The 20,389-nt window shown below is 48.9% G+C and overlaps 1 protein-coding gene across 6 annotated transcripts in view; it reads left to right on the top strand.

Moving 5' to 3' along the window:
* Nacc2 (NACC family member 2) overlaps positions 1-20,087 on the top strand; it is a 67,673-nt gene extending 47,586 nt beyond the window's left edge. For all 6 annotated transcript variants that reach the window (XM_031369398.1, XM_031369392.1, XM_031369397.1 and 3 more), the window contains 4 exons: positions 11,547-11,711; positions 13,868-13,973; positions 14,535-14,632; positions 15,717-20,087. In XM_031369398.1, the coding sequence (XP_031225258.1) occupies positions 11,547-11,711; positions 13,868-13,973; positions 14,535-14,632; positions 15,717-16,228 (881 nt within the window). In that variant the 3' untranslated portion in view covers positions 16,229-20,087. The remainder of the gene's footprint in view (positions 1-11,546; positions 11,712-13,867; positions 13,974-14,534; positions 14,633-15,716) is intronic.
* Positions 20,088-20,389: the final 302 nt, after the last annotated feature.

Raw genomic sequence — 20,389 nt, 5'->3', positions numbered from 1 at the left:
TTTTTGGTTTTTGAGACGAGGTCTCACTGTTGTCCCTGACTGTCCTGGAGGAGCTTGCTGTGTAAGCCAGGCTAGCCTTGAACTCAGATATCTGCCTTCCCCTGCCTACAAATGCTGAAGTAGCACGTGCCACCATATTTGGTGTCCCTGGGATATAGTCGCCCTAGCTGAGAGGTAGCATCCTCAGGATCTGACTGTCTAGTGTCATCTTTCAGAAGGGGCCTCAGGCATGAGAGCTCAGTGGGGTGCTTGTGGCTAGCAGTTGCTAGAGCTAGGAAGCCAACCTCGGTAGCCAGATCCCCAAAGCTGTGCTAGATGGCTCTGCCTTTGTTGTCTCCAGCTCTGGGCCTGAATGAGACATGCCCACAGCCATGGCTCCCTCCCCAGGATCCCAGAATGTGGAGTCCAAAAGCAAGGCCTGGATCTGTGCCACAGGTAGGTTGAGTCCAGTAGCCTTGCAGTCAGTCATTCATGGTTTGAATGTGAAATGTTCCTCAGGTCATGTTTTTGGTGTTTGATCTCCAGCTCTTAAGAGAAATTGTGGAAATGTAGGCAAGAGGTGCCTAGCTAGGGATGATAAGTCTCATGGAGCTGGAGAGATGACTCAGCGGTTAAAAGCACAGGTTGTTCTTCCAGAGGATCTGGGTTCAATTCTCAGCAACCACATAGTAGGTCACAATTGTCTGTAACTCCAGTTCAAAGGGAACCTGAATCCCTCTTCTGTCCTTTAAGGATACTGCATATGCATGGTATGCAGCTATCCACACACGCTAAACACTGGGGCACATAAAATAATTTTAAAAAGAATTCCCAGTTCCCTCCTTTCTCTGCTTTGTGTCTGCCATGATGTGAAATGTCCTGCCCTCCATGCTGGACTGAGCCTTGTGAACCTGTGAGCTAGAATAGCTCCCTTGAAAAGTCACATCAATTATTTTGTGACTTTTCTCCCTTGAAAAGTCACATCAATTATTTTGTTACAACTTAAATTAACTAATGCAGAGTGATACAGAGTGATCTCTGTGAGCAAATGCCATCTTTTTATTTGTTAATACATTTAATAATTAACAAATTAATAATTTATTGTTACAGTTTTCCCTTGTTTATTTTTTTAATTTATTTATTGCATATGAGTAAACTGTAGCTGTCTTCAGACACACTAGAAGAGGGCATCCGATCCCATTGCAGATGGTTGTGAACTACCATGTGGTTGCTGGGAATTGAACTCAAGACCTCTGGAGGAGCAGTCAGTGCTCCTAACTGCTGAGCCATCTCGCCAGCCTTTCCCTTGTTTTTTTGTGACAGGGTCTCACTATTTAGTTCTGCTTGACCTGAACTTACTACATAGATCAGGCTGGTCTTGAACTCACAGAGATCCATCTGCCTCTGCTTCCTAAGTGCTGGGATTAAACTCATATGCCACCATGCCCGGCTCAGATTTTATCTTACTCAGCTCCTCTGGATCCCTCCCCTGCATAGAATCACTTTTAGCCTAACTGTCTTGCATTGGTGTCTCTTCTCTTCTATTTATTTATTTATTTAGTCACTCATTATTTTTAGTAGTATATGTGTGGGGAAGTTGTACATGCCCCGTGGCTCATGTATAGAGATCAGTAGACGACTTCTTGGTTTTCTCCTGGGGATCAAACTTGGATTGTCTGGTTTGACATTGGCACCTCCTTCTACCGAACTGTCTCATAGGTCCTACTTGTTTATTTGTTTTTAAGATAGTATCTCACTGCATACCTTTGGCTGGTCTGGAGCTTGCTGTGTAGATCAGGCTGGCATAAACTCACAAAGTCCATCTGCCTACTGGGATAAAAGGGATGTACCACTATGCCTGGCTTACTACATTACATATATTTTAGTTTCAGTTTACAAAACCAAAAATTAGGGGCTGGAGAGACGGCTCAATGGTTCAGCACACTGCCAGCTCTTCTAGAGGACCCAGGTTCAATTCTGCACCCATTTGGTTGTGTACAACCATCAATAATTCCAGTTCCAAGAGATCCAGGCTTGTACATAGTGTACTGACATAGATGCAGGCAAATCACACATACCCACAAAACAATTAAAAACATTGAATCCCACAATAAGTAATATTAATAAAATAAGCTCCATCCTGTTAGGCCTGTAAGTCACACTTCTTTGGGATAGAGCCTGGTGCTCCCACTCTACCTTGAGTGCCAGTTGGGGTTCCACATGTTGCCGGGTCATTACCACAACATATTTTGGTGTGCTCTATTGTCTTTATTATCTCCACAAATATTTTTCTAATGTGTGACACCCTCCCCCTCCTACTATGGCCCGTGGGTTTATGACATCTGCTTCACTTCCAAGCACAGTCAGAACTGGGCTCGTCTTAGCAGACTGAATCCTGTGTGGTCCTGGGGTGTGCTCAGACTCCTCCTCTCTCTCGAGTCTGTGGAGACTTTCTTGGTGCCTCACTTAGTCCCCATGTGCCAAGAGGAGGTTGCAGGGCAGAGCTGGGACTTCTTCCAGGTTGGCCTGGTCTTGGGTGGGCACAGAGACAGTGTGTGACTCTTGAATTCCTGCTGCTGTCTTGCTAGCTGTACTGGGTGCATGCTAATATCAGGCTTGTTTTCTTATTGTGAAATAAGCCCCATTAAGCCTGGCAGTGTTTCCTTCCATTGATTTCTCTTGGTCTGATGTTTGTATAGTACCCAGTTCTCTTCCATGTCCGGTGTACCTGGACTGTCTCTTCTGCCTCTTGCCCCCTGCTTTATCTTGCGACAGGGTCTCGATGTGTTTCACAGGCAAGCCTGGGATGCCTGATATCCTATCCCCTCCGTCTCCTGGGCAGCTGGAACCCACAATGCCCATCACTACCCCAGCTCCTAGGCTGGTGTTATTGGCACACTTAGCCCACTCTCATTTCCTATACAAGCTGCTTTAAGGTTTGATCCCTACTGTGCCATGACCACTGTTACGCCTTCCTTTCCTCCTCTTTTTTGCATTAAAGAAGTGTCCTTTCTTCTGTGAATAAGGCTTGTAAGTTTTTATGTTGTTTTGGGGCAGTAGTTCTTTTTTTTTCTTTTTCTTTTCTTTTCTTTTTTTTTTTTTTTTTTTTTTTTTTTTTTTTTTAAGACAGGGTTTCTCTGTGTAGCCCTGGCTGTACTGGAACTCACTCTGTAGACCAGGCTGGCCAGAAACTCAGAAATCTACCTGCCTCTGCCTCCCAAGTGCTGGGATTAAAGGCGTGTGCCACCACTGCCCAGCAAGGCAGTAGTTCTTAAGTCATGGGTCACAATCCCTTTTTGAGCTCCTTTCAGAGGGTTTTCCTAAGACCATCTTACGTATTAGATGTTTACATTATGATTCACAACAGTAGCAAACCCACAGTTATGAAGTAGCAACAAAAACAATTTTATGGTTGGGGGACACCACAACATGAGGATCTCTGCACCATGTGTATGCCGTGCCCATATAAACCAGAAGAGGGCATTAGATGTCTCTGGAGCTGGAGTTACTGCAGGTTGTGCCCTACCATATGGGTGTGGGAATTGAACCAGTGTCCTCCCTGTGAGCAGCCAGTTCTTTTGACCACTGAGCCATCTCTCAGCCCTGGCTTCTGCACTTTGTTTTTCTGCCAACATCTAAGTATTTTTTTTTTTAAAGACTTCTTTATTCTATGTAGGTGAGTACACTATGTAGCTGTCTTCAAACACACCAAAAGAGGGCATCGGATCCCTTTACAGATGGTTTGTGAGCCACCATGTGATTGCTGGGAATTGAACTCAGGACCTCTGAAAGAGCAGTCAGTGCTCTTAACCGCTGAGCCATCTTTCCAGCCCCATCTGAGTGTTTTTAATGAATTATTTTCTTGTTCACAACTCTTATCTGCTCTGTGGAATTCTTCTCCACATTGTCCTTCTGAACTCACGGTTTTAGTTACTGCTGTGCTTTATTTCCTTATTGATTCTGGTTTTCTCTGAGACTCCCAGTTTTGTTTCCCTTCCCTTTCCACACTCACAGCAGATGTAGCATGTGTATCTGCTAATGATCAGATCGAATGTCTTTTTGTAAATTGCGCTTTTATCATCTTATCTGTGTCTAATATCTTTGCTGCTGTTTTCTGGTCTTTCCTGGCAAGTTCTCTTGATTGCTGGGTATTACTTGAAAACATTTTAGGAGCCTGAGCAGCTGTTCCAAGGAGGGCCTGGTGGCTGGTCCTCCCAGGCTGTGGGTGGGCCAGTGTAGGCTGTTGTGAGCCCCAGCCTCAGCCATGGCTGTTTTGGGTTTCAACTGGAAGCTAGAACTGTCCCAACAGACTGAGACCTCCCAGGACAGGAGCCACCAAGCTGTGCATTGGCTCCTGTTTTTGAGTCTTGTCCTGCATGCTTGCTATTTAGTATTCTACAGAGACACCCAGGGATGATGGGAATGGTGCTCAGAATGCCATCCCCGAGTCTGTGCCTTAGTTGTCTCCCTGTTGTCCTTAGTTCCTCTACCTAACTTGCTCTTGTTTTGGGGGGTCTTAGCTCCTAGCCCTCCATTTTATTTTTAAGCACAGCTCCTATAGTTGTTCTCCACTTTGAAGCTCTTCTTCTTTTTTTTTTTTTCTTCCCTGAGACAGGGTTTCTCTGTGTAGCCCTGGATGTCCTGGAACTCACTCTGTAAACCAGGCTGGCCTCAAACTCAGAAATCCGTCTGCCTCTGCCTCCCAAGTGCTGGAATTAAAGGCGTGCGCCACCACCGCCCGACTTTGAAGCTCTTCTTGCCCTTGTGACTTCATAGCTGAAGCATAGTCTCTGGAGGGGTAGATGCCTAGTTAGATGTATTTATTTCTTCATAGTTAAGCACTGACTTAATTTAGAGATCATTAAGAGGTGAACACTGCTTGCTGCTTGCTGGTCTATTCCCTGTGGCAGCCATAGGTACCATATTTTAGGTGCTTTTCAAGCCCAAGATGCATGTGTGTATGTGTGTATGTGTATATAAGTATGAGGTCTTAGCTTTGTACCTTTATATACACAGATCTTTACTTTGACCTATGTCCTTTGTGTGATTGTGGCCTGTTCTCTGTGCACCACCAGTCAAGGAAGCCACATCCTGTCTTGTGAGAGGGTGGTACGGTGTACCTCTTGGATGTCATTGGACAAAGTGGAAAGATTCATAAAAGGAGAGCAAGAAAGACGCTTGTATAGCGCCGTGATGAGCACTCTAATGATGATGGCCAGGGTAGCCCACAGAGGAAGGGTCAGCCCTGGGGGTAATGGGAGGATCTAGCTGAACTTAGGTGCCAGAGATTCTTGGGGTAAAAGCATTTTACCTGCTGTTCTGGGCGAGCTTGGCTCCAGGGAGTGACATTGGCCAGGACCACGAGTGTGAAGGCTGTGCCAACAATGTTAGGCTGGCCAGCCAACCAAGCTGGAGGGCCAGGCCACTCATGGAAGCTGTAAGGGTCCTGAAAACAGAGAGGGCATAAGGAACCACTTAGATCCAGAAGACTGGTCACTGGGTCTGATGTGAGCCCATGTGGGTGCTGCTGAAGTATGCCCTTACTGCCTGTCTTCTGTCAGCTGAGCATGGTGAGTCTAAAGACCACATGGCCCTCTGTTCTGTACTGGGAATCCACATCATCCATGAATATGTGCACATCCCCTGGTCCCTTATCCACTGTTTTCTCTGGGTCTCCCCAACCAGCTTGTCTTCTTGTGTATACAGTTTGCCACATTTTCTTGAATCTGAGATGGATTTGTCCTACATTTTGGCATCTGTGAAATGGGTATGTCCAGATAACGTTGGTGACATGTCTGACCTCTGTCACACAGGCTCCCTTTTTGAAGGGCTCTGGGAACTGGGAAGGGATGCTGCTTCAGGAAGTACCCTGTTTGGTGATGACAGGCTACTGTCTAGCAGGTCGTGTTGAGCCAACACAGCTAAGCACTGGGTGAAGATGTTGTACCCAGAGGAAAGAACGCCACACTGGTATCCTTAACCTTTCAAACTAACGTTCAGCTGTTGCAGACCCTGGCTGTCAGGCAGGTGCCTAAGCCAGGAACTGCTAGAGACCCAGGCCCGGATGGTATTGGGCGGGAAGTATGTGTTTGTTGGGGATGGGGTGGGGGACATAGTCTTCTGTAGGAGATGAGGCATGTGTGGGGCTCATGCCTGGGTGCACAGGTAGTATCTCACACACCCTCCCTTCCTGCCATCAGTTGCCCACTCACCTCCCCACTTGTGAGGCGTCTCCTACAGGCTGCCTGTTCTCCATCCCTGTAAACCTGTTCCTAAGACCCAAGACCACTGTGTTCAGGTGGTGTCCTTGAGGAGAAGGACCATGACTTCCAGACTCCAGTTACTTGGAGACTCCATGAGGCTGGTTTTCCACGTGGCTCTCATTTCGTATTCACCGACAACACAAGGATGCCAGGTTCCACCTATACCAGCACACAATCTTGTGGCTGGTTTTAGGTCCTGACTTCAAAGAACAGGATAGGATTCCATTGTGGTTTTGATGCATATTTCTTTTTTCTTTTTTAAAGATTTGTTTATTTTATGTATATGAGTACACTGTCATTCTCTTCAGACACATCAGAAGAAAGCATCAGATCCCATTTAAAGATGGTTATGAGCCACCATGTGGGAATTGAACTCAGGACCTCGGGAAGAGCAGACAGTTCTCTTAACCACTGAGTCATCTCTCCAGCCCCCATTGATGTGCATACTTTCTCAATGCAGGTTCTCTTTCATAAGTCCTAGATGTCTGCCCATTTTTGAAACTGAGGTCTGGTTGTTTTGTTTTTAAAGATTTATTTATCTATGTGTATGGGTTCTTTTGTCTGCATGTACATCTGCACACCAAAAGGGGATATTGGAATTCAATGGGATTATGGTTACAGCCGGTTGTGAGCCTCCATGTGGGTGCTAGGAATTGAACTCAGGACCTCTAGAAGAACAGCCAGTGCTTTTAACCACTGAGCCATTTCTCCAGCCCTCAGGGTTTATTGTTTTCCCTGTATAGCCCTGGCTGTCCTAGAACTCACTCTGTAGACCAGGCTGGCCTTGAACTCAGAAATTCGCCTGCTTCTGCCTCCCAAGTGCTGGGATTAAAGGCATGTGCCACCACCGACCCAGCTTGTTTTTGTTTTTAAGTGTTGAGTTTTGAGAGCGTTTTCTTTCTTCTGTCCTGTCTGTAGCCACCCTATTTTGTTACTCTTTCACACAAGTTTTGGTTTTGTTTGTTTCATTCTGAAGACCTCACATTTCTGCTTCTTTTTTAGGATTTGTACTGTGGGAATCATGTCAAAACTCTGTAGCCTAACCCAAGAACAGGGTTTTCCTACCTTTTGCTTCTGATTGAGAGTGACCCTGGCTTTGGTTTGGGATGACTGTACAAAGGTCTGAGCCTGCTTTGCTGACTGACCCATGGTCTATGGGGCTCTGTGATGAGCAGCGACGAGTAGCTTGTCTGACTGTGCCATGTGCTCTTGATGACTTGGCGGTATAGGTACAGGGAGTCTTCCCATGGTGTGAGTCAGCAATTTTCTCTCACCATGGGCTCATTTAGTCCACTCATAGTTAAGACTAAGTTTTATTTTCTGATTCTGAATTGGGGGGGGGGTACCTCTAGTCAGTGAAGTAGCTAGGCCTCTGTGAAGATCTGACCTAAGTGGCTATCTACCCACTGGCAGCTGTTGTATCAGCTTGTTTCCTGGTGAGGTTCCAGCAGTGGGGTTGTCTTCTGAGAGTGAATCCCAAGGACATTTGTGGAACAGGGTAGGAAAGGATGGGGAGAGGAAGCTCCTGCTGGGTACCCTCTTGGGGCCAGATCCTGTGGGAAGAAACAGGCCATGGGATCCATCCACCCTTCCCGGCCTCCTACTCTCATCTGGCACCTTTTGGTGCTGGCAAGGGCACCCAGGGCCTTATCCCAGCAAAGCATGCTCTACCACTAAACTATACCCAAAGTACTTATTTTCTTGGCTGCTGCTTCTTTATTTTCTTAAACATAGGGCCTCGTGAAGCTGATCTTAAATTTGCTCTATAGCTGAGGATAACCTTGAGTTCCTGATCTTCCTGCCTCTGCCTCTGCCGAGTGCTAGGATTATAGGCCTGTGCCACCATATCCTGCCTCCTCCTCCTCCGTTTAAATGTGCCTATAGTATACTGTAACATTTCACAGTCATTTTCAGTGACATTAAGCATCTTCACACTGTTCAGCCATCCCTATTATCCTAATCACAGAACTTCTTGAGATCTTCCCAAACCGACAGATTCCCCACTCAATATCTACATTTTGCTTCTTGAGTCTGTGGGGTTTGACACCTGGGTTAGCAGCCTTCCTGGGTGACCATGTTATGAGCCCTGGAATGCAACCCACAATATCATGTGACTATAAGAATTTGGCTTGCGCAGGGCGGTGGTGTTGCACGCTTTTAATCCCAGCACTTGGGAGGCAGAGGCAGGCGGATTTCTGAGTTCAAGGCCAGCCTGGTCTACAGAGTGAATTGCAGGACAGCCAGGGCTACACAGAGAAACTCTGTCTCGAAAAACCAAAAAAAAAAAAAAGAATCTGGTTTGCTTCCATGGTATAACCCAAGGGAGATAGGTCACTGATCCTGGAGAGAGGGGATCAGTGCCTGAGTGTCTAGGGGTGCTCCTATAACAGAGCTTTCTGCCATGACTAGGAAGTGACTTCACTTCAGCCAGTGGTTAGTCAGCTCTTTGTAGAAATAGCTAACCATGCCTCACATGCCTTAGGATACTCAGTCCTAGAAACCAGAGCCGTGTCACCTGGCCTGGGGTGTGTGTAGGTGACATTGATACCACTGAGACCAGGACACGGGAAACCTTGTGTGATCACAGGATCTCCCCTCAGCTCACAGCCTCTTGGGGGAGGGTGGAGACGGCACAGGGTCAGACAGACCTCCAGCATACCTGGAACCAAGTACAGACCCCACACTAGCAAGACCCACTGAGGTCCACTGTGGGTGGGAGGTACGAGGACGGAAGTGAATGTCCAGTTTCCTCTTTCTGGGATTTCTGATTTTCTAGAGTTCGATATAACACCACCTTGTAGCCTGGGTGATCACTGAAGCCACTCAGGCCTGTGATGTGGAGACTTGGGGAAGGGGCGGGACACACAGAGGAGCTCAGAGCACCTTTGCAGATGAGCTAAGACTCAGATTGGTGTATTTTTAGTGGCAGTAGCATCCAGCACTTGGCAGGGCAGAAATAGAAGAGGTTTTTTGGGGCTCTGGGCTGACAGTCTCTGGCTCTTGAGGAGCCAGGCTGGGGAGGGGTGTGCATGTGGAGCACAAACAACTTCTGCTCTTGAGAAAAACATCTCGAGAGAGCGAGCGCTGGCTGCGGACGGAGAATTATTTCTGTTGGTGAACACTCTTTATGTAAATGCCACGCACAGCGTTGGCGCTGCTCGTTTGCATGTGTAATCACAGCAGGCGGGGCGAGGGGGGGCGGATAATTATGTTTTAAAATACCATCCGGATTGTTTGATGTGTTCCCTCAGTCTCTGGGTAATTCCGGGCTGTAAAGACTCTTCATTGCTCTGTTGGATGGGAAATGCCACCTGGCTAGTCTGACCACCAGTTGGTACCAGGGGTATGCATCTCAGCAGCTTCCATTTTCCTAGCTTCTGTCCTCATCGAATGTCTAGCAACACTCTAAAACTTCCACATAACACTGGCAGAGTTGTGCTTGTTTGGGGCTGCATCAAAAAATAGTGGGCCAGAGGCATCTTGCTCTGACTCTAGACACTGGAGCAGTGCTGAGTTGTAGCTGAGCTCCATCCCATCTTCTGGGCTGAAACCCCTTCTGCATTCTCCTGCAGTGATTCACTGTGTCTTAGGGTGTGGGTGGTCATTTCAGAACCCAGATATTGATCCTTGGGGATGGGCACTCCAACATTTCCCTTAGGGGCACGGTGTTAAGATGACTTGCAAGTCCTTCCTGTGCAGGACCCTCCCTTGCCACATGCCCTTAAGGGACCCCTGCACCATAGCCCCCTGCTGAGAAGGGCTGAGAGTCCCTATGGTTCGGTCATTGTGAGAAGGGGCCTGAAGCTAGGTTAGCCCTGCTGTAGCAGCCAGGTGTACCTGTGTTTGATCTTGGAGTTATCTCAGGCAAGATCTAAGACACCTGCCTTGAGCTGGCCAGGGAACCCGTGAGGCCAACAGGTTCTAGCTGTCCTAGGGCCAAGCCCTACCTGTACCACACAGACACATACAGAAACACAGGCTCAGATACAACCATAGACATGACACATACAGACACATATATTCATACATGCATACCATACATTCAGATACACAAACACACATGTCTAAACATACATAGGACATACACACAAACACATGCATAGACACACAGATACATAGAAACATACACAGCTGGGAACAGCTGGCTGGGAACACAAGAACTGATGTGACACCTGAGGCCCCTGAGCAGAGTGGCTCTATGTGCTACTCCAGTCTCTGTGGCCTGTTGGGAGCCTGGACCGAAGATTAGCTGAAAACCTAACTCAACTGCAAGGCCTCCTGGGAAAAGGGACTGGAGAGGCAGTGGAAGAATGGAAGGACCAAGACAAGACTGTGCAGGATTGGTTAGCACCACAGGCCTTCCTTGATCTTGTAGCATATAGGGTGTCCAAGGAGTCCTCATTAAGGCGCCTTGGCCCAGGCCCTCTGTGACTTGTAGGGGACTGTTGGTCTTGCCTGTTGGATACTGACGCTGGGTAGTCTGCACTCATCCTGCACTTTGGAGCATACTCATAGCCATGACTGCCTCTGTGGGCAGGTGTCACTGGTGCAGCCTCAGAGCTACAGGTGCAGAGGAGCTCTTAGGCCCAACTGCCTGTTATAGAAGTGGTTTGCCAGAGCATTTCCAGACAACAGGGATGCCAGACTGGCTTTACTCCTGACAAATATTTAAGAGCACTTCCTGTGCCAGGCCAAAATGGTCCAAGGGGACATGTGCTAAGACCCCTATCTCCTCATCTGCTAAGTAGAACTAGTTGTATCTGGTTACCTCTTGCATGAAGCCACTTCGAGGAGAGCCCGGATCCCTACTTGAGGCCCTGTTCTGTTTCGCTGGCTGTCTCCTTCCATGACTTTTCCTGACAGCAGAGCTGGCAGCTTTACACTCTGAAAGGTACAGGCTGCTGAATTTAAGTTCCACCTGCAGCTCCAAGGTCTCTGGTCAGACTGTCCTTTCCTGCTTCCTGCACATACCCTCTGGCCTCCCCTTCAGCTCTCGCCTTCCCACCTAACCCATAACCTGTTGTCTTGACACCTCTGGGAAACGTCACTGATCCTGAGCAGCCTGTTGCCAGGTGTAGGCAGGCATTCCTTATAGCCATCTTCTTCATGCTATCAGGCGCCTTTGCAGGACAGTGCTGGATGTGGAGGTAGACACTGCATGTATAGTGTGGAGGACTGGCTGCTATAGTCCAGGCTGATACGGAAAGCTTCTGACCTGGGCGTTGGGGAATGTAGTGGACAGGCACAGAACATCCCGGTTCACCCACAGACTCCAACCTAATTGGGTTAGTTTTTTTGCCTTAGTGCAAGAGAAACCAGAGCCAGTGCCCCTGGAGAGTCGCTCCTGTGTCCTCATCCGTCGAGACCTGGTGGCACTTCCTGCTAGCCTCATCAGCCAGATTGGATACCGCTGCCACCCAAAGCTCTACTCGGAGGGAGATCCTGGAGAGAAACTGGAGCTTGTAGCAGGTGAGATGGCCCCACCCGTCACTGTATGCAAATGTCATACCCAGTATTTTTCAGAGCTATAAACAATACACTCATCACCAGTCAGTCAAAAAGAAAGAAAAAAGAACATCTTAAATTTCCTCTAATTTCCTTTTAGAAGAATGTGTCATTAAGAGGAGTTATTCAATTGAATTAATTTAGCATTTTAATTGAGTCCCCTGAGCTGGCCAGGCTTCTGATTGGCGGGGGCTATATCCATGATGCATTTTAATTTAGGTCACAGATAGAACCAAGTCACATACTTACCAGTGTCTCTCCTGCCCTAGTGTTCGGTCATAGTGTCTGAACAGTAGCTCACAGTGCAGAGTGGAGTCCAGAATCCCTTGGGGCCAGCGCCTTTTCAGAAACATCATCCCTTTAGTGTTGAGATGCTTGCATTTTGTGAAGCAGTATTCAGCAAGATCCAAGTAGGTGGTGTCTTCCACAGTTTCCTTTAATTGTCTGTTTGAGAAAAGTCTCGCTCTATAGCCCTGGATTTCCTGGAACTTGATGTGTAGACCAGGCTGGCCTCTAATTCACAGAAACTCTGTCTCCTGTGATTGGATTAAAGGTAAAGCCATGGCTGGGCTTTAATTGCTCATTTTGTTTGCATGGGAAGCCCCAGTAAAGCTGGACAGGTTCCTCAGCCTTGCACCTTAGCTCTGCCTCCCTGAGCCACCCTCTCCTGCTTCTATTTTGATATCACCCCCTACTGGCACATCCTGGATAGCATCTTGAGGTCCACTCTTATTAGAACAGAAACTCCAGATTCTGTCAGTTGTCTCTTTCTTGGAAACCACTGCCTTAGAGACTTCATTACTAACCACTCCGGTAACTAACCACTCCAGCAGGCAGCGGGAATGTAGCTTCCAGGGTATGGATTAGGGCTGCTCCATCCAAGTCCTAGGGCAGGATAGAATCTCTGGAAGCTACTAGGGACAATCTCTCAGACTGAAGAGGTAGAAGTGTTCCTAAGCAAGAGCAGGTTCCTGTCTTTTTCTTTTTAAAGATTTATTTATTTATTTATTTATTTATTTATTTATTATATGTAAGTACACTGTAGCTGTCTTCAGACACACCAGAAGAGGGCATCAGATCTCATTATGGATGGTTGTGAGCCACCATGTGGTTGCTGGGATTTGAACTCAGGGCCTTCGGAAGAACAGTCAGTGCTCTTAACTGCTGAGCTATCTCACCAGCCCTCCTGTCTTCACCTAATCTCTTCTGCTAAAGCCTAGGGAGGCTGAGGCAGGAGAATTGAGAACTGAAGGCAAGCATAGACTCTATAGTAAGAGCTCATCTTAAAACAAAAAGGTTTAGCCCATGCTCTGTCAGAAATAAGATAAGCAACCAGGTGGCGGTACACATGCCTTTAATCCCAGCACTCAGGAGGCAAAGGTAGGTGGATTTCTGAGTTTGAAGTCAGCCTGGCCTTCAGAGCTAGCCCATGATGGCCAGGGCTACACAGAGGAAGCTGTCTTGAAAAACAAAAACAAACAAACAAAAAAATCAGATGAAGGAGACTCATGTAAGTGGGAGCACATAGCCAGAGCCACAGTCTGGGTGCACCTCTCACTGTTTCCGCCTGTGCTTCCCTCCAGTCAGGTGACAGGCTCTTCCCCTGTGGCAGTACCACGTTAACAGGGGCCTCCCTGATTCTGCTGCTCCGGTTGGTCTCCATGGGTTCCGTCCTCTGCCCACCCACACTATACAGGGGCTCTCTTGGGGGTCTATGGCTGAGAATGGCTTCTCTGTTCACACCTGCACTCAAGCTTCCTTGAGTACATGAGGTAGAAAGGCCAGTGCTGGGCCAGCAGAAGCCTCAGCTGGATTCCCCAGACCGCTGTCCATCTCTCCCAACTCCTGCCCATGGCTGTTTGGTGTCTGGGGAAGGACAGGGTAGAAAACCAAAGCCAGAGCTAGCCCCAGAAAGTTCCTGAGAAGTGGTGAGGGCTGAAGTTCTCATCCTGCCCACAGGCCTTATCACAATAAAGGAAGCTGGGGGGTTAAATGATGCTGAAGGTATGGGTTTGCCACATATTCCCCCAACCCTGGGGGCTCTCAGTTGAGGATGGGAGTATGACAGGGAAAGGTTTGGCCTTGGCATCCCCTCATACATTGATGTTTGCTGGCTTTAGGCTCTGGGGTCTACATCACACGTGGCCAGCTCATGAACTGCCACCTGTGTGCAGGAGTGAAGCATAAGGTCCTGCTGCGGAGGCTCCTGGCCACCTTCTTTGACAGGTAGGTGTTTAGGGGGCTGCAGAAGCTTCCAGAGTTCCCTCTAGCTGTGAGCTGTCTTGGTGATGAAAGGTTTGAGCTTTTAGAGCCTTCCACTTTTTCCTAATACAAATGTGGGCGTCTGACATGGAGATGCCCTAGGGAAGCTCTAGGAAGATCCTTGTACGTTAGGGCCCAGTCTGGAGAAATACTGGCTGTGTACCCCTACCCAAAGGAAGTGGAAAGCTATGTGGACACTACCATGTGCATGAGTCAAAAGAGCCCCTTCCCCAGGGAAAAGCATGTCACTCGGATGACTCAGGATTTCCCGTGGATAATTCCTGGGTTAGTCAGCTTCTTAGTCTTGTCACTCAGGTTGCCCACTCACTGGGAGTTCTTTCCCTTAAGGGAAGACTGGACCTTCCTTCAACAGTGTGCATGACTCAGAAGGCATACGGATTGATTCAGGGGAGACATGGGTGGGTGTGGGAATTTGAGCTCTTTCACCTGGTATGTGAATGGGAAACTCTGTTCCTTGGGTCACTTCTGGCCCAACTCTGCCTCCTTTCCTCATCCCTCCTCCAGGAACACACTGGCCAACAGCTGTGGCACTGGCATTCGCTCCTCTACCAGTGATCCGAGCCGAAAGCCACTGGACAGCAGAGTCCTGAACGCTGTGAAACGTGAGTGGACCATGAAGGATCACTCCCGGAGGGTGGGTCTGGGAGACTCAAGGAATCCCATCTGGACTTGAAATCTCAACCTGAGGCAGGCTGAGCCCCCAGGGTCATTCTAGGCCACAGGTTCCTGCATGCTCGCTTTGGCCTGCAGCACCAGGACCAGGAGAGAGAAAAGAGCAGCAAGTAGAACTCGTCTCGAGGTGTTAACGTCCTTGGTAGGTTTCCAAGTGTGATGAATTCAGCTGCGAAACTATTTTAATATGTGAAATAGATCTAATTTTCCTTTTTGAACAAAACCCCTTATTTACATGTTGAGGTTATTTTGAGCCTTTGCCATCTGTTCGGCCGGCTTCTGCCTCCCGCTCCTGCGTGGTGGGGCGGAGCCCAGTCCATCTATGTAGCAAGCCACCGCCCAGCCCTGTAGCCTCAGATACAGAAGAAGCTGTGCTACCCAACACACAGAGACTGGCCCAGGGCACAGCTGCCTGGGACCACTGGCCCAAGAATAAACATCTTATTTTCTTTCTTAGAAATTCCCTTTGTGAGACTAATTCTATTTTATAGAAGAGGGCAGTTACGGTCCTGAGGAATGAAGTGAGCCAGAGATACTGGAAAGTGGTGAAGCTGGGCTCTTAGGAACCTGTTCCTGGTTGATGCTTGTGAGGACCTAGGCCTGACCTCAGTCTCCAGCTCCTTAGGAAACAGCAGAGGCTTTTGTCTTGTTATATTGATGAGGACACCCATTCCTTTTTGTCTGACGTGTCTGAGACTAGGGATGGTGTTGGCGAGCCAACTGATCATATGGGGAGGACCTGACCTGTCTCATTTTTCAGGAGGAGGTAGGAAGGTTAGACACAGGTCCAAAGCTGGTGGGCACCCAAGCAGACACATCCCCAAGAGTCATATGGGCCTCCTGGGTGGAGGAAAGAAAACGTGACTTCTGGATTGACAGCTCAGATCATGGGATCCCAGTGGGAATCAAGACTGCAGACGCTCCCGCCCTGGGCGCCTTACTTCTGTGGACACTTAGGCAGCAGTGGGCAGGGAGAGACTATTCTTACTCCTTTCCCTTCTCTCTCCCATGCAGTGTACTGTCAGAACTTTGCCCCCAGCTTCAAAGAGAGCGAGATGAACGTGATCGCTGCGGACATGTGTACCAATGCTCGCCGTGTTCGTAAGCGCTGGCTACCCAAGATCAAGTCTATGCTTCCAGAGGGTGTGGAGATGTACCGTAGTGTCATGGGTGCATCAGCTGCCAGCCTGCCCCTGGATCCTGAGTTCCCGTCTGCGGCTTCACAGGTGTTTGAGCAGCGCATCTATGCCGAGCGACGAGGTGACGCAGCCACCATCGTGGCTTTGAGAACTGATGCGGTGAATGTTGATCTGAGCACTTCAGCCAACCCTGCCTTTGAGGCTAATGAGGAGGTGGATGGGGCTGGCTCAGTTATCCAGGAGGTGGCTGCCCCTGAGCAGCTGCCTGCTGATGGCCAGAGCTCCCCTCAGGCCTTTGAGCAGGGCAACACCAGCTCCAGCAGGCCTCAGACACCAGTGGCCACAGCAACAAGAAGGCCAGAGGGCACCTATACAGGGACCTTGTAAGTGGCCAGCAAGGCCAACTCACAAGGGACCGAGTACTAAAGCTGCTTGCATGCGTTACTAATACAAACAAATGTGATCAAGCCACTTACCTACTGAACTGCTACTGCTGCCTGACAAAAATGTGATTTTTATTCTGCCTGTATTTAAAATGGATGAAGGAAACAAATGCATTCATTATACTGTAAACATTTAGGCCGCTGGCCACTCTCTGGGACAAAGGTCCCAGGGCAACTTTTTGATATTCCCCAGCTCAGTCTCCCGTGGGTGGTAGTGTTCTCTCTCCCTTCTTGGGAAGGTAGAAGAGGCTACCCAGTCTCTGATATCCTGCCCTGACCCTGCCTCATCCACCCTTCCTATTCCCTCTGCTCTCAAAGCAGAGCTGGGGCAGCAGTGGCCTGGGGCTGGAGGGGCAAACACGACACTCCATTCTTACCCATAAGGACCCCACTGGGACAGTGGGGGAGGGGAGTACTGGGCCCCCAGAGGCCAGACTTCTCTTGTTTTCATTCCTTCCAAGAAGCTGCGTGCATGCATGTGTGTGTGCGTGTATGCGTGTGTGTGTGTGTGTGTGTGTGTGTGTGAGAGAGAGAGAGAGAGAGAGAAAGAGAGAGAGAGAAAGAGAGAGAAAGAGAGAGAGAAAGAGAGAAGCAGGAAGGCCAGTGATGGCCCTGCAGTAGCTCTGGCTGGTCACCTGGGGGTGGGGGAAAAATGAGGTGTTCCCCCTCCACACCTGTGTCCTCACTCTGCTTCACCCAGACCCCCAGCGGCTGGCCTGCTGATCCCTGCAGGGTCTCTCTGCCCCTGGCCATGGCTGCCCTCACCACCCTCTGCCTCTCCAGCCACTCTGGGATTTTGCTTGTTTGCTGTTTTTGTTTAGTTCAGATCTATTTTGTTTGTGGTTTGGAAGCTTTCAGACCGAACAGAGGAAAAGAAAAAAAAAAAAAGAAAAAAGAAAAAAAAAGCGAGCGACTAGTGTCCCTGTCCCCAGCCTGCTGCAGATTTGGGTGAATACATGTCCATAACCCCCATCTTGGCCTCCCATTGGAGGCAGAGGGGGCCCAGGGAAGTACAGCTAACTGTGTACAGCCTAGCTAGGCCCCTGTGGGCCTGGCCAGCAGGACACTGCTGCCTGGGATGGGCTTATTGCTCACTGTGGGTACCTGTGTTGTTGGTGGCAGGTACAGGCCCTACAAGCCTGGGCCAGGGAAGTTGGCAGGTGTAGATCGATCTCACTGGGGACCAGAAACTTAGAATATCATGAGGATGGCACCTGCAGGGACCGTTGAGGACAGCTGGTGGGCTTGAAGCTGGCGTTTTATCATTTTTAAGTGTGGGATACGCTCCTGAGGCCACTTACCCAAGTGTCTCCTCTTGGACTCTTGTCTGAGGACTGCTTGCCCACCAGCAAAGCCTAGCAGCTGCTGAGGTGCCCAAGGACACCCACGATAACAAACTTGAAAAGTCTAATCCCTATCCCTCTATGCATCTTGAGTTTGCTGCCCTAGGAACCCCTCCTGTGTGCCCACGGGCTGAGCAGGCTTTTCCCCATGTGGAGGATAAGAGACCTGAGGTGCAGTTTAGACTCCCTCTGTGTCGCCACCTTTTTGCAGGCACTTCCCTGTCTTGGGGGCCTCACAGGTAGACCCCATACTGTGCTGACTATACATGTCGATACATGTATGGTCATATCTTCACCCTCCCCTCTTTTGAGAGACCTGTGGTGTGGGACAGGGAAAGGGACATCATGGCAGGCACTGTGGGAACTGAGCTGAGCCCCTCCCCTGCTCCTTGGTAACTCGGGCCGGTTGAGAGACTAGCTAATATCCAGCTCTGGAACTAGCTGCCCAGAGATGGACCTCTCACTTCTCCCATTTCCATCTTACTCCTAGGTAGGTTGGAGCCCCAGCCAGCCCTTTAGTGACTTGGACCAAACCCTCCTGGTGCTGGGTGAAGACCATAGAACTGTAGAGGGTACGACAGGATTGGGGGCAGGGCTGTGCCCTTCCCCTCTGGAACATCCATCTGCTTCCCTACCCAAATTTGCACTTTAATTTGAACATCCTTGGGAACCTTTGGGAGACAAACCCACCTGTTTTGGTTGGTGGTAGAAGGGCTCTTTCTCATCCCTCCATTCCAAGATGGGCATGGTCCCCACCATGGGCCAGCACAGGAAGGGTGCCGCTGGCCATTAGAGGAGACAGTGGCCGCACAGAATGCCTGACCACTGCTCGGGCTAGCACAATGTCCTCAACCTCTGTCCCTTAGTGTTTATAATTGCCATCTGTTTTGTTCTGGGTAAGGAAGGCAAGAACTATAGGTAAAACTTCAATAATATTAAATGTGAATGGATTATGAGCTCTCCCTGTGCCCCGGGTGGGCCAGACAGAGCATTTTGCACTAATGTGTCCCATGGTGGACGTGGTGGGGAGCGTTTGCAGGCATGCATGGCCAATGACTGTACCTGCTTGGGGGGGGGCACTCCCTCTGCATCCTGAATGTACTTCGAGGCAGGCGGGTGGCAGGCCTGGGCTCCGAGGGGCCTTCCAGAGTGCCTTAGCATCTTTTGATTATTTTTTCCAAGGAAAACCAGTTCAAAAAACCAGACCCCCCTCCTTTGTTTACAAGATGACTAATTCCAGAATCGGGGCTGTCTTGTCCTGTCATGTGACCCTGACTCGTCCAGACCCTATAGGTGAGAGCCTCTCAGCATTTGTCAGATGTCTACACCTCTGTTCCTAGCTTGACTACTAGCAATACGCACATACTATGTAGAGTCTATTGTAGAAACTTTGCTACATTAGCATCTTTGCCATGAGGATAGTTGGGACTGGATCGGGTTGGGTTGGAGCTGCTGGTACAGGGCTAGATCCAGCCATTACTCTTCTGTCCTCCCACAGCAGACAATAGTCCCTGAGGCAGCTGGGACAAATACAGCAGTTCCAGGGAAAGGGACCAGAGACAGGGCTGATAGTGTGACCCTGGAGTGGCTGCCTGTCTGCCCGACTGTCTCAGTACTTGAATTCTGTATTGTTTTCTATACCAGTTGCTTCAGCTAACATCTGATTTGGTGTCTTACTTTGCCCTTGAATGTGGATGCAGCCAGTGATGTGTGAAAGGCAATTGAGGAGAGACTCCGAGGGGTCCTTCTCGGTGTGACTGCAGGTGTGGGCCCCGAGGAAAACTAGATGTGTGGTGTTTGTTTAGAACATAAAGGAAGGCAGAAAAAGGGGCTGTGAGGGTTGCCAAGCCGACAGGCCAGCCCCTCCAAGGGACTGTGGGGTGCCTAGTGCTACCTGGTTCAACAGCAGGAGCTTCATAAGCCCAGTGCTACCCAAGTCTTGCTCTGCCTCACTGTTCCCTGCTTGGCTTCCCTAAAGATGGTGATTCTTAGCTGACGTGGGAAAGGGCAGGTGGCTCAGCCAGCTGAGAACTCCAAAGACCCTGTTAGAATCTGCTTGCCGTGGATCTCAAATTGGAATGGTGACAAGCATGTGACATCTCAGCCTTACCCAGTGCTGTGTGGTTCTGCATGTCAGGCAGCCCAGCCTGTGCTTCTGGAAGAAAGGGCTCAATTCAAAGTGTTTCAAAAGTGGCAAAGGTATTGGCTTTGTTTGCTTTATTCTCCTAGAAAGGAAAGGATGCAGGATCTAAAACATTCTGATTGAGTGACCTTTGCTTGTGTCCCATCAGTCGCCTCATTGCAAGCACGACTGTGATTTTTATGTCAAAAGAAGCCAAAATTTGCAATACTATTTTTAGCAGACAAAAAGATAACTCAGTATAAAATGTATAAATATTTTTGACTTGAACATTTTGGGTGGCTCTGGGTGCAAGAAGAACATTTATCCCTTCAGTGGAATGTTTGGAAAAAAGGACCCAAGGAGGAGGGCTGTTTTGAAGACACTGTCCAGGGGTTGAAGTAGCATCGTAACTCACGACTGTTAGAGAATAAGTTACTAAAGCCAGCCGCTCCCTACCTCTACTGCGGCCGCCCTCACGGAACCACTGAGCTAGAGCAGACACCACATCTTGGCTTTCTTTTGCTTTAGGGAGGAGGCGGCTTTGGTTTTTGGTTTTTTTATTTTGGTTTGTTTTTGTTTTTGTTTTTGTTTTGTCCCTCTAGCATCCTCCTCTCTCTGTGCTGTGACCCTGTAGTGACAA

This window comes from Mastomys coucha, unplaced genomic scaffold (assembly GCF_008632895.1).
Source record: "Mastomys coucha isolate ucsf_1 unplaced genomic scaffold, UCSF_Mcou_1 pScaffold15, whole genome shotgun sequence".
NCBI lineage: Eukaryota > Metazoa > Chordata > Mammalia > Rodentia > Muridae > Mastomys > Mastomys coucha.
The sequence above is the reverse complement of the archived record's forward strand: the minus strand, read 5'-3'. Positions and strand labels throughout refer to the sequence as shown.